Source organism: Crassostrea angulata, chromosome 7 (genome assembly GCF_025612915.1).
Source record: "Crassostrea angulata isolate pt1a10 chromosome 7, ASM2561291v2, whole genome shotgun sequence".
Classification (NCBI taxonomy): Eukaryota; Metazoa; Mollusca; class Bivalvia; order Ostreida; family Ostreidae; genus Magallana; species Magallana angulata.
Genome location: NC_069117.1, coordinates 1,370,744 through 1,384,065, shown reverse-complemented (window position 1 = coordinate 1,384,065; position 13,322 = coordinate 1,370,744). Strand labels below are relative to the sequence as shown.

At 35.2% G+C, this 13,322-nt stretch overlaps 1 protein-coding gene across 1 annotated transcript in view; it reads left to right on the top strand.

Annotated features, from left to right (window-relative positions):
• Positions 1–10,646, top strand: part of LOC128191192 (cardioacceleratory peptide receptor-like) — a 48,713-nt gene extending 38,067 nt beyond the window's left edge. The window contains exons 2-7 of the mRNA XM_052863274.1: positions 4,511–4,646; positions 4,838–5,032; positions 6,359–6,498; positions 9,066–9,237; positions 9,732–9,875; positions 10,059–10,646. Coding sequence (XP_052719234.1) covers positions 4,511–4,646; positions 4,838–5,032; positions 6,359–6,498; positions 9,066–9,237; positions 9,732–9,875; positions 10,059–10,291 — 1,020 coding nt within the window. The 3' untranslated portion in view covers positions 10,292–10,646. The remainder of the gene's footprint in view (positions 1–4,510; positions 4,647–4,837; positions 5,033–6,358; positions 6,499–9,065; positions 9,238–9,731; positions 9,876–10,058) is intronic.
• Positions 10,647–13,322: the final 2,676 nt, after the last annotated feature.

Sequence of the window (13,322 nt, the reverse complement as noted above, 5' to 3'; positions counted from 1 at the left end):
TCACATTCCCTCTGATCTATTTTTTTTTCTTGTTCATAGGCTACATAAATGGTTTACCATTATGTCTGAAAAATATTGCTTTACACTTGCTTGTGACACGATGATACCTCCATGGACTTGCTTTTTCGGCAGTACCTAGTAGGCTAGTACCAATTGATATGTGTCCCTTATCCAAAGGTCTCCCAATTTTCACTTTTATTTTGATATAAGTTAAAAGTGGTTCAATACAAAATAGTTGGAAATTACTTGATTATTGTAAATAGCGTGGTGCATAATGATTTATATTTGACGTCACCTTGTCAATAACTGCCGTCAGTTGAGCAGACAAATTGAATAACGCGCGTTACTATACTCTCATATACACCCGATGACTTTAATGCCGTTTGTCCAGGGACACATTTGAAAGAAAATGCTATGGTTAATACCAACAACAATCTATAGGGCCCTACCCCTAATGTTGAAAAGGCTTTGTTGGTTTGTTGTTGTTTTTTTTTAAACTACGTTTGAGAGCTTTCGATATATGGCTGACCGGTTTTAGAAAAGGAAGTTTTTTACAGATTATATTCTCCTCCTTGAAAAATTAAGGCCAAATAGATAGCCTACATCAGAAGCAAAAAAATTGAGAAAAATTTCAATTTCAAAATGTTTAGGATGCTTTAAATAGATGGAAGTCATATTCCAACCAATGTCCCTAAACACCTGCAACATGTCTACATGTACGGAAAGATATTTTATTCAGCTGTACTTCTGGCATGTTACAGTGCTTAAAACGAATTGTTTAGCTACAACAAGGTTTAAGGAAAAAAAAAACTGTGAAATAAACATATTGCCTTTAATGCATACACAATATCCGCCACTTTTGTGACGTCATAAAAAGTTACCACCGCTAACAGAGCTCTAGATCGTCTGCAGAAATGTCTACCTATGGTAAATTTTATCGGCAAACATTGGTACCGCTGGCATACCAATGGTAAAAAAAAAATACCAGTGGTAACTTTCGTCTACCAAAGGCAGTACTCTGAACGCACCCAGTAGAATGTAAATCTGAAGTATTTATGAAGTATTTAACTTATATAGGAGAAACATTATGCAATGTCGGATATAAAATGATGACTTTCAAACAAATAATTCAGTAAACATAAATAAAAGCTCCAATCTGAATTGAACTCATGATCAATGGTAAAAGGTAAAAGCCTAATACTTTAACCACTGAGCTTTAATGATATTCAACCAAGTAAATTGATACAAACAATTTTACAAAACATTTAATTAAATAGTCATGACGTAGTGTCTTAATAAACCTTATGTACTGAGGTGCCTAAAGGGACATGGTCACGATTTTGGTCAAAAATTATTTTTTCGATTTTAATGTTTACATTGTTTTAGTAAGGCATTTTTAATAGACAACCAAAATTTGAGTGTCATTTGTTGAGTTAAAAGCGAGCTACAGAGCTTACAATTCTTCGCTATGTAAAAAGAAAGCTTTTCTTTACTTGTTGAATGTTGAAGGGAAAATAATAATAATATATTGAACCTATGTAAACAAAAACAGGGCACGAGCCTTGTTTACATGACGAAGAATTGTAAACCCTATAACTTGCTCATAACTAACTCATCGACTGGCACCCAAATTTCATTTGATCATTAGAAATGCATTCCAAAAGCATTGTAATAAAATTTGACCAAAATCGTGACCATGCCCCTTTAAAAAACGTTTTTAAACCGATAATTCAACCGTTTCATCACAAGAACAGACCAAAGCTCACCCTCCCATCCTATCATAAACAGACCAAAGCACACCCTCCCATCCTATCATAAACAGACCAAAGCACACCCCTCCTACCCTATCATAAACAGACCAAAGCACACCCCCACCCTATCATAAACAGACCAAAGCACACCCCTCCCACCCTATCATAAACAGACCAAAGCACACTCCTCCTACCCTATCATAAACAGACCAAAGCACACCCCTCACACCCTATCATATACAGACCAAAGCACACCCCTCCCACCCTATCATAAACAGACCAAAGCACACCCCCACCCTATCATAAACAGACCAAAGCACACCCCTCCCACCCTATCATAAACAGACCAAAGCACACCCCCACCCTATCATAAACAGACCAAAGCACACCCCTCCCACCCTATCATAAACAGACCAAAGCACACCCCCACTCTATCATAAACAGACCAAAGCACACCCCTCCCACCCTATCATAAACAGACCAAAGCACACCCCTCCCACCCTATCATAAACAGACCAAAGCACACCCCCACTCTATCATAAACAGACCAAAGCACACCCCTCCCACCCTATCATAAACAGACCAAAGCACACCCCTCCCACCCTATCATAAACAGACCAAAGCACACCCCCACCCTATCATAAACAGACCAAAGCACACCCCCACCCTATCATATACAGACCAAAGCACACCCCTCCCACCCTATCATAAACAGACCAAAGCACACCCCCACCCTATCATAAACAGACCAAAACACACCCCTCCCACCCTATCATAAACAGACCAAAGCACACCCCTCCCACCCTATCATATACAGACCAAAGCACACCCCTCACACCCTATCATATACAGACCAAAGCACACCCCCACCCTATCATAAACAGACCAAAGCACACCCTCACACCCTATCAAAACAGACCAAAGCACACCCTCCCAACCTGTCATAAGAATTATAGAAAAACGACTCGTAAAAAACAAGCAAGCAAGAAGTTGCAACTCACTGCCATGTTAGGTTTTTCATTTAGGCCGGAAATGTCTTAAATTTAAAATACACTTATTTTATATCATAGCCTCTGTTCAAATAGAGACTAAACATTCTTAGTTATGAAGTGTTTATATATGACTAAACATTCTTAGTTATGAAGTGTTTATATACGTTTATCACTTTCACATCTTTACTGCTTCCGGCTGAATTGGTTTGAGGTATTGATTTTATAGTACAGAGTACAGGGTTTTTTTAACATTCTGACATCGATGAGGATCATCCGAGATGCAGACTGAAGTAGTGTTATATGCGCGTCTTCTGTAAAGTAGTCAGTCAATTAATTTTGGTTCAAATAATTATAAAAAAAAATCCAACATTTGTTGAAAATTATTGTAAACGCTGTTGATTCGTATCATCATAAGGTAAAGACCATGCTTAGTTAAGCATGAGACAAGTCACACAGCTATACGTATTTATCAAACGGACTCAGATTCAGTCGCAGTGCAGGAAGCCAACTAGAGGCGTACTTATCTGTAGAAGCTGGACAAGTTTCGATTTTGAAATTCAGTTTTTACTGGTTCACCGAGCTTTAAATTCAAAAGATATGACGAAGTGACGTAATGATTAACATCAATTTTTAAACCACGAGCTTTCAACTCAGGAATATGACGAAATGTTTAAAATCCAGACGCACACTGGAAGGTGGACGAAAGAAATTCAGGAACCTTGAAAATAACCAAATGAAAACATGAACTGAATACGCTTAAGTTGGTATGGGATACCTCCATAGTATAATGTAATTCCTATCGAAATAAACAATAAATCAAGGAATGTTTTGTTTACAAACAGGGTAGCGCAAATCGGGTAGTTCATTAACGACGAATTTGCATGTCATAAGTTCCAATCTTAGTGGGGCTATTATAATTTTTACCATTTGAGCAATTACTATAACATTTTTTTGGTCAAATATTGTAAAATTTGAAAAGTCTAAAACGGTGAAAATATTTTGATTATAATGTACATTTCCACATAATCATATATCGACAGGCGCCACATACCGCCTTATAGAATGTACGAGTTTTTGTATTTTACTTTCAGATGTAAGTGATAAATGGATTGGAATATTCAGGCCTCACTGAACTTTGCATAGACTGTTTAACTTCATTGCTTTGTTTATTGTTAATAAAGCGCCGGAGAGGAAAATCGTTAATTTGGTCTTTTCCGCTGATCCGTATTGATGTCCAAATTGATCACATCTCATTTCGCCGCATTTAAGGACTTCTCCATCAAACGGTTATCATCAGCTGTCGAGTAAAATCTCACCACAAAATGGGAAGAATGAAAGCCTCGTCATTGTAGACCAAATAAGCTATTTACATGTATAAGGATTCATGTAATGTTTGATAGAGTGGGTCCTTGGAGAAAATCCTTAATTATAAATGTATTACATTAGGCCTCTTTTGATTGAGTTTGTTTTCTTTCACTGGATTTAATAAAGTATAAGCTAACTGTCGTATGATAAATATACCAGCCTACATATAAGGTAGCCACGAGGACATGCTTTTTTTTTATCCTAAACTACTCGCTTTTATCGTGTCTGGAAAATAAACGACAGTATAATTTGAATTAAAGAATGGCATGTTCAACAATAATAAAAATACAATCGATGACACGTCTTACAGAAAGGACAGGAAATTATTAAATCAAAATCTGACTAATAACTAAATAGTGTTTATTCTGATATCTAGAACTGAGGGGTTTGTTTTGATTACAGACAGAACAGAGGGTGTTCCTGTGCGTCCTCTTCCTGTGTATAATATCCGGTAACACCGCGGTCCTCGTCATCATCTTCCTGACCAGAAAGCTCAGATCAAGAATGAATATTTTCATGGCAAACCTCGCTATAGCTGGTAACCACTGCAGACTGCCTTATCATCCACGTATTTAGAAACTTGTATTAAATAGTTTTTTCGTGAATTTTTTTTGTACATGTTGAAAGGCGTCCTTTTTAAATTATTTTGTCACATGTGTTTGTTATTTGTCATAGAACTATCATTAAAGATAGGACATTTGATACCGAGGTATTTTCTTCGATTTGTAGACCTGTTAGTGGGCCTGAATGTAGGCATTGACTTGCTTGAGAAGTTCCTTGTGGACTGGTATGGCGGAGACGTGCTGTGTAAGGCGGTCAAGTTCTACAGTGGCGTGGCCGTGTACGGCTCGACCTACGCACTGGTAGCGATGTCCATAGACCGGTTTGATAGTGTAGCAAGACCTCTACAGACGATGGCAAAAGGTAAGAAAACTAGACACTTATATACAATATCAAAAGGTAAGAAAACTATAACCCTACAGACGATGACAAAAGGTAAGAAAACATTACCCCTACAGACAATGGCAAAAGGTAAGAAAACTAGACCCCTACACACAAAGGCAAAAGATAAGAAAACTAGACTCCTACACACAAAGGCAAAAGGTTAGAAAACTAGACTCCTACACACAAAGGCAAAAGGTTAAAAAAAACTCGACTCCTACAGACAATAGAAAAAATTAGAAAACTCGACCCCTTTAGACATAACAAAAGGTTAGAACACTAGACCCATACAGATAATGACAAAAGTTTTTAAAAATGGCCCTTACAGACGATGGCAAAAGGTTAGAAAACTAGACCCCTACACACAATGGTAAAAGTTTAAAGAAATAGACCTCTACATACAATGGCAAAAGGTAAGAAAACTAGACTACTGCAGTCGATGGTAAGAAAGGTAAGAAAACTATACCCTAACACACAATGGTAAAGGGTAAGAAAATAAGATCCCTGCAGACGATGGCAATAGGTTAGAAAACTATACCCCAACACACAATGGCAAAAAGTAAGACAATAGACCCCTACATACGATGGGCAAAAGGTAAGAAAACTAGACTCCTACAGACAATGGCTAAAGATTCGAAAACTAGGTCCCTACAGACTAAGACAAAAGTTCAAGAGAAAAAAAACTAGATCCTTACAGCCAATGGCAAAAGGTTAGAAAACTTGACCCCTGCAGACAATGGCAAAAGTTTAGAAAACTAGAACCCTACAGACAATGGGCAAAATTTTAGAGAAAACTAGAACCCTACAGGCTTTGAAAAAAGGATTAAAAACTAGACCCTTACAGAAATAGTTAATGGTTAGAAAACTAAACCACTACAGACAATGGCAAAAGGTTAGAAAACTCAACCCCTACAAAAAATGACAAAAGTTTTTTTTTTTAAATTAGACCTCTACAGACAATAGCTAAAAGTATGAAAACTAGACCAATTGACCTTACAAAGTTTAAACTTAGGAGGATTTTCCTTTTGTTTCCTAGAAGGATAAATGAAAGTTTGAGTATCTACCGATCATAGGAACTGATTTAATGTTCTTGTTGAACAGACTCAGGAGGTTAGGTAACCGAATCAGCCGTCAGATCCACCTTAAATCTTATTTGCCATAAAGTTTTTATCAGAATGAAGAATCCCCGGTTTTATCTTTTTAATTAGCTCCGAATATTTTTAACTGTATGTCCATTTTAGCAAGATCTCAAAACATTTTAGATAAACTCTTGATAACCATTTACTAATTTTTCTTTAATTTGAGCAGGATTTCGGGTCCGCCTTCTGATTGGGATTCAGTGGGGTTTGGCATACCTGTTTTCAATGCCGATGTTTATGTATAAAGAAGAGGAAAAACACTCCAAAGTACAGTGTTACCTGTATCTGCCTGAACCGTGGATGTGGCGCGTAGGTAGCTTACAAAGTTAACCGTTGATCTCAGAAGTTATTTACAATTCCCACTCCTTAAAATTAGATATTTTAACATTAAAAACCTGAAGATTTTTTTTCACTTCATAAATTTAATAACAAGCGCATTGCAAATGTACGTGAATTGCCATATGAGAGTGCATTGTTTCCCGGCAAATTCCCGCAGTTGCATTCATTCAGAGAGAGAGAGAGAGAGAGAGAGAGAGAGAGAGAGAGAGAGAGAGAGAGAGAACGAGAACAAAATGTAAGCGTTTGAAAGTAGTACAAAACACATAAGCTGAATTTTCCCCATAATTTAAGGATCCTCGACACCACGTGACGTCACAACATGGTGATTTTAGCGCATTGTGAAACAGTCTATGCTACCATTATTTGTTATCTATCTCTGAGGCGCAGTGGGTGTTTTTTTCAGTCTACCAACTCGCAGGTCCCGAGTTCGAATATTGCAGGGGTTTTTATTTTCATGAACAGCGGTAAAATTCTAAAAGTTGATTTTTCTCCAAAAATTGAGATTTTTGGGGTCATTTTCAAGTCGAACACTACTAAAAATCCATATCTTTACGCAATGTAGAAGAATGGGCTTTTAGGTTTAACTTTTTTCGGGTGTGTGGAGGACTCTTTATTATAGATGTAAAATTTGGAGATAAAAAAAATCCGACCTCACAATTTTTGCCCACATCGCCTCAATCATACCATTTGAATCTCCTTTCAGTGGAGTGTAAAATGAAATAGTCTATGTTATACTTTCCTATGCCATTAACTTATTTTTCAAGATATTACAAGTGGTTGTGTTGCTATTTATACATGCCTTCTTGTTATTTATAGACACTTAAATAAATTCTAACTGGTAACTTAAGGTAATTTCTGATGCAATATACTGTAAAACTTGCGCTCGTGAATTCTGTTTTAAGACGAAAATTGCAGCACTTCACGGTCTCTAAAAACAAAAAAGGTATGATTCAAATTTGAATAAAATTTAATAATATGATTATCATAACCTGTTATTTAAATTTCTCAAAAAAAAGGAAATTCAAAAGTTGTTTTTAGATAAATTTAAGTTTTAGCATATTTGACAGAGGTGAAAAATTGATAAAAATCCTAGATGACGTCACCATATTTGACCCTTGACCTGTTGATATGACCTTGAAATTTCTTGGACATAAAGCCTAAACACTGATGATGGTTATTTCCAAATTTCAGGTCTTTAAATGATATAAGGCTAAATTGCACAAAAATCAGATGAACACCAACAAATGTACGTTTTAAAAATTATCAAAATATGTTGTACCTCAATTATTTTCAGCGTTGGGTAATTAATGGGTATGATTTACAATTGTATTCAAGATAAAGGATTGAAATTAATGTTTACGTAAATTAAGTCATTATTTTGTGTATTTGAGAAAATGTTTCATATAAATAATTTCAGGGGTGTTTCGTACTACCTTAAATTCACTGTGTACCCTCGTAACAGCACGATGATTTGTTACAGAGGTGTTTATTGCGTGGACCCTGAGGTCCACGCAGAAAATATATAAGCGAGGTTAAACCGGATGCTATGGGGAAAATTCAGCCTGCGCATGAGCTAGCCTGGTTCCTGTACGTAATGGGTAGCTCAGGAAACCAGGCTAGCATGCGTTTATATGAATCGGGATCGGGATTCCATGCCATATGCACACATAAGTTCAAAGGCGCTGTAAATGTAAAGTTATCGGTAAACAGTACAGAAACAAAGAATTCCTTTGAAAGAAATGATCAGCATGTGATATGAACTGTCAGTATTATGAAATAAGTTGATGTTATGCCAAATCTACAACAGGCATTAAATAGCATAATTTGCAATGTTTTGTTGTTTTCCGAATACACATGTAGCTTTACTTTACTTTTATAGTAGGCGAGGCTAGAGTACTTTCCAATTAAAAAAATTTAAGCATTTAAGTATGATTGAATATATATAATAGATGATTGAATAATTATGTCACTGTATAAAAGTTAAGATCTCAAGAAAAATGCATCAAAATATGAAATTAACTTACACAAAGCTGTCACTGCATAGTTAACAAAGTAGTGCGAAGCGTAATGTGTGTGCGCAAATAGTAGAACCCGCCGAATGCCTGATACTTTACATGCAATCTTCATTGATATAGATCATGATTATTTTAGAAGTATGAACCCTTTAAATTCTGAGATGAAAAGTCAGGGCTATACATTTACGTAATACAACGTACAAATTAAGTGGTTAAAAGTAGGCGGCTAGAGTCGGTGGAATATCTGATTACCTTAAGGCTTTCACGTTTTCGTTGGAAACACATGATGTTTTGAAAACTGTCGATCGGTGCTTTCAATAAAAATGATTTTTTTTTCAAATTAAACAATTGAAGTAAGTTCATCTTTATAGCTGACGCTGTCCGGACGTTTTGATATTCGAGAACGGGTTAACGTTTGCTTAACGAAATTTCGAATCCGATAATTAATATGCAGATTTATTGCATTGTGATAAAACGAATTTTTTTTTTTTTTAAATGTTAATAGCAGATTAATTGTTACAGGTGTACATTACACTAACATCGCTGGCAGTGATGTTTGTCCCGACCTTGATTATCGCCATCTGTTACATCACCATAGTAACAGTGGTCTGGCGGAAGTCCTCATTCACAGTGTCCTCTCGGAGAAGTAAGGCTGAGGACTCTTGCATGGAACTTTCCACGGTCGTCACCAAAGGTCAGATCAAGTTTTTTTTCTTTTAACTGTATTATTTACTTTCAACTGTTTAGCGCTAAAAATGAACTGAGAAACATTCACGGAAGGAGCATGGTTGGAACAGTTCATCATTTGACTCACTTTTACCTGAAAACATGATAAATTGTAACTCAGAACTACCGATTTTTTTCTTGTTCTCTTGACAAAATCATACTCAGTAACTAGTAGTATAATTAGATGATTATTTCATACCTATTAGCATAGCAGTGATACTCTTACCTCTCTGTTTTGGGGAAACCAGTTCTTCCTCTACCTCATGTCAATGGTTTGACTGTTCCCTATTGTGTATGAACTAAATTCCTAACATCGATATTGCTTTGGAGAAGATTAGTTAAACACACTAAACAAACGATTTGTATCCGTAATATGCTTATTGCTATCGTGTTAAACATCTGGGCTTTATTTCCTCTTATACAGAAATAGAGGGTACATTTCAAATTATGAATCTCTTGCAGATGGTTTCTCTGAAGAAAGAACGCCACTTAAGCCGCCTCAACAAAAGCGAGTTCATTGGCAGAAGACTAGTGGCTCCAGTTCCCGAGGAATCATACCGAAAGCTAAAATCAAAACCGTCAAAATGACGTTTGTCATTGTTCTAGGTATTGTATTTATGTAGTTCTTTTCAAATCCAGGAGCCATTTTTTAAAACTGTCATATTAGGGGCAATGGGTAATTTCAAAGGAAGTAGTAAGTTCCTAAGACGTTCCATATGAAACGATGCCCGTGCGAGTAAAATGCCAAGATTTAGTTTCATGTACGTATGTATTACTTTTTTTTTACAGTCTTTGTGTTCTGTTGGACTCCATACTGGACTTTCAACCTTTTAACCGTTTACGATCGTGTTCCGCATTCTCAGAGTAACATCGCCATCTCTGTTTTTATTCAAAGTTTAACTTCACTGAACAGTGCCGCCAATCCGCTCATATTTTTCCTCTTTAATTCGGCCCTCTACAAAAGACTCTGTGCTAAGCGTTCTCCCACAGCCCCTCCAACGACCTCCGTTTCGCATTTGTGACGTCACTACTTAATACCACGCCTTTCCTCAGTTGCAGAAGTTCAGAATACACTGACAGGATGCATCAGGGTCACGTGGTTAATTGGCTGATGGTGCTTCACTTATATACCGGTGATAAGTTTTATCTTATGCTGTATTTTGATTGTAAAAATACATATTGTTTTTGTAACAAATGATTAATCATTCAGTGATACTTATTGAGACGATATATTATGAAACATCAGGTCTCAATTCCATTAAACCATATCAAAGTGGTTTGGAGCAACATGAGTTGTATTTTTTTTCTTTTTATTTTTCTACTGTATTATATGATATAATACATAAACATTTGATTAAAAATAAATTTTTGTATAGAATGACAAAAAATTATCTTCTTTACTTTCATAGTTTCTGCATAGTTTTTTTTTTTTAGAAAAAAAAATAGACATTGATGAACCATTATTTTACGGCGGCGGCTTGGAAGGGCCAAATGAAAAAAATAAAGAAATCTTATTTGTTTGGACAAATTATTATTTGTTCGGACAAATTAACTATTTGTTCGGACGAAATAGCTATTTGTTCGTCCGAATAAGTTACATGTATAGGGACGAATTACGATCTTTTCGGACGAATAAGATATTTGTGCGGACAAAAAAGTTTTTTTTTTCGGACGAATGAGCTATTTGTTCCCACGAATAAGTTATCGGACAAATTACTATTTGTTCGAACGAATATGCTATTTGTTCGTATGAATAAGTTATTAATTAACAAATGACTATTTGTTCGTACGAATAATTTATTTGTTCGGAGGAATTAGGAATTTTAGGAATCCTAAATTCTTCTCATCTCATTGGTTCCACTTAATTAGAACTTGTAGCCATCTGATTAATTGGTCCCCTACTAAAAGTAAGATTTGATAAACAGTTTGTATTCCAGGACTCAATTTTGAATAATAAAGTCCTCAATGAAATAGCTTCGTGCATGTGATTTACATTTGTAAATATTACTTCATTACAAAATTTAATTTTAACAATTTTTCATTGTTTTCCCTCTCACACTCACTTTATTTATGGATGTGATTCCTACTTTAATCTCTTTAAGATTATGTCTTTCCTTCTAATAGATAGACTTTGTATCTATACTACTATATTAAAATAATAGACTCGAATTTTTTAGCTTTAATACCGATAAAACGGAAGAGTGCTGTCTTTTGTTTTATATATTTTAAACATCATTGGTACTTGAAGATTACCAATTTTTTTTTTCTCAATCAGGCTTCTTTAATTAATAATCAACGAAAATTCCTCAAAAAATTCCGGAAATCGTCTGAATTATTTGGATTTTATAATCTTGCGCATGCGCATTACATTCACGCTTAATCACTAGAGGCTCTCTATTTTATGTTTCCACAATATCATATATGCATGGATAAACTTGGAAACGATAAAACAAATGTGTGTTAATTTTCATTGAAAATTTTTTAATGTTCATCAAAGAAAATACGGGAGATAACTCTAAGACAGTGCATTTACCAGAAAAAATCGCGAGAGTTTTGAATGTCAATAAGATGTATAAAAAACGTTGTTGAAATATGTTGGATTCTGCAATTATATATTTAAACTTTTCGAAGAAAGGTATTTACAGCTTCAAAATGGTTTTTGTGAACAATTTGACTGTTATATTCAATGCAACTTAATTTTCTCCAAAATCGTTTTGGAGCGATTCGGCAATTTTAAATTTCTGCTACTATTACGGTTATATGGGAGGCATTTCATCGTCGGAACCCACGGGTTTTCTATCCATAGAAAACCCGTGGGATCCCACGATGGAGGCATTTTGAATGCGATGAAGGCATTTCCCGAGACACAGTTAGATTAAATTATTCCAACTCAGCAGAGTGTAGTGAAATTAATAGCATTATTGTAGGCTTGAAGTTTCGTTATGCAAACGTCAACAATATACGGTGTTTCCATGTATATATTTTGTTAATGCCCGATATCATATGCAAAGTCAACCCGTGCACGCACGGGTAAAAGTCTAGTTTAATTAATAAAACTAACCTCTTTTTCCTTATTCCAATTTTCCAACAAATTCTGTATTTAAGCTTGCGTAAGAATTTTAAGATTTTGACTGCATGTGGCCTGAAGGTACAATGTGCAAATATAATCCCCATTTCAACAATAGTTACTGCACAGTTATCATAAAGAATCAATTTACATATGATGTTTCGTTATTGCTAATTAGTTTTTCTTGGATGACTTTTTAATGGATTCTGATCAAGGCATTCCAATGTTACAAGGTTAAAGCTACGCCAAGGAGATATTCTTCTATATCAATTAAAGTAACATCATTAACGTGAACTTTGTAACATAACATGTTTACGAAAGTAATATCATGAACATGAACTATGAAACATGACGTGTAGACAAAGTTATATCATAAGCATGAACTCTTAAACATGACATGTATACACATGAACTATGAAACATGGCATGTACACAAAAGTAATGTCATAAACATGAACTCTGAAATATGACACAGAAGCAAAAGTTACATCATAAATATGAACTCTGAAACATAACATATACACAGAAGTAAAATCATAAACATGAACTTTAAGGTGGTATGGGACACTTCCATGCTGTGACGTATTGTTTATCGAAATTAAAAACAAACAAGTGTAATTATATAAGTAGTTTCTTTCCTTATTGTGTCACCTACCGTAACACGGTGTTTTAGAGAGTTTACTACGAATCTGCTAGTCATGAGTTTGAATCCCGCTGGGGTGTTCGATTTTTACCTCTCCAAATATTTTTAAAAATTAATGTAAAATATTGTTACATTTGAAAATTCTAAACCAATGAAAGAATTTTAATTATAATGTACTTTAATCCACATTAATATTGTCAGATATCCCATACGACCTTAAAACATGACATGTACATAAAAGTAATATCATAAGTATGAACTCTGAAACATGTCATGTACACAAAAGTAATATCATAAACATGAACTCTGAAACATGTCATGTACATGAACGGTAATATCAAAA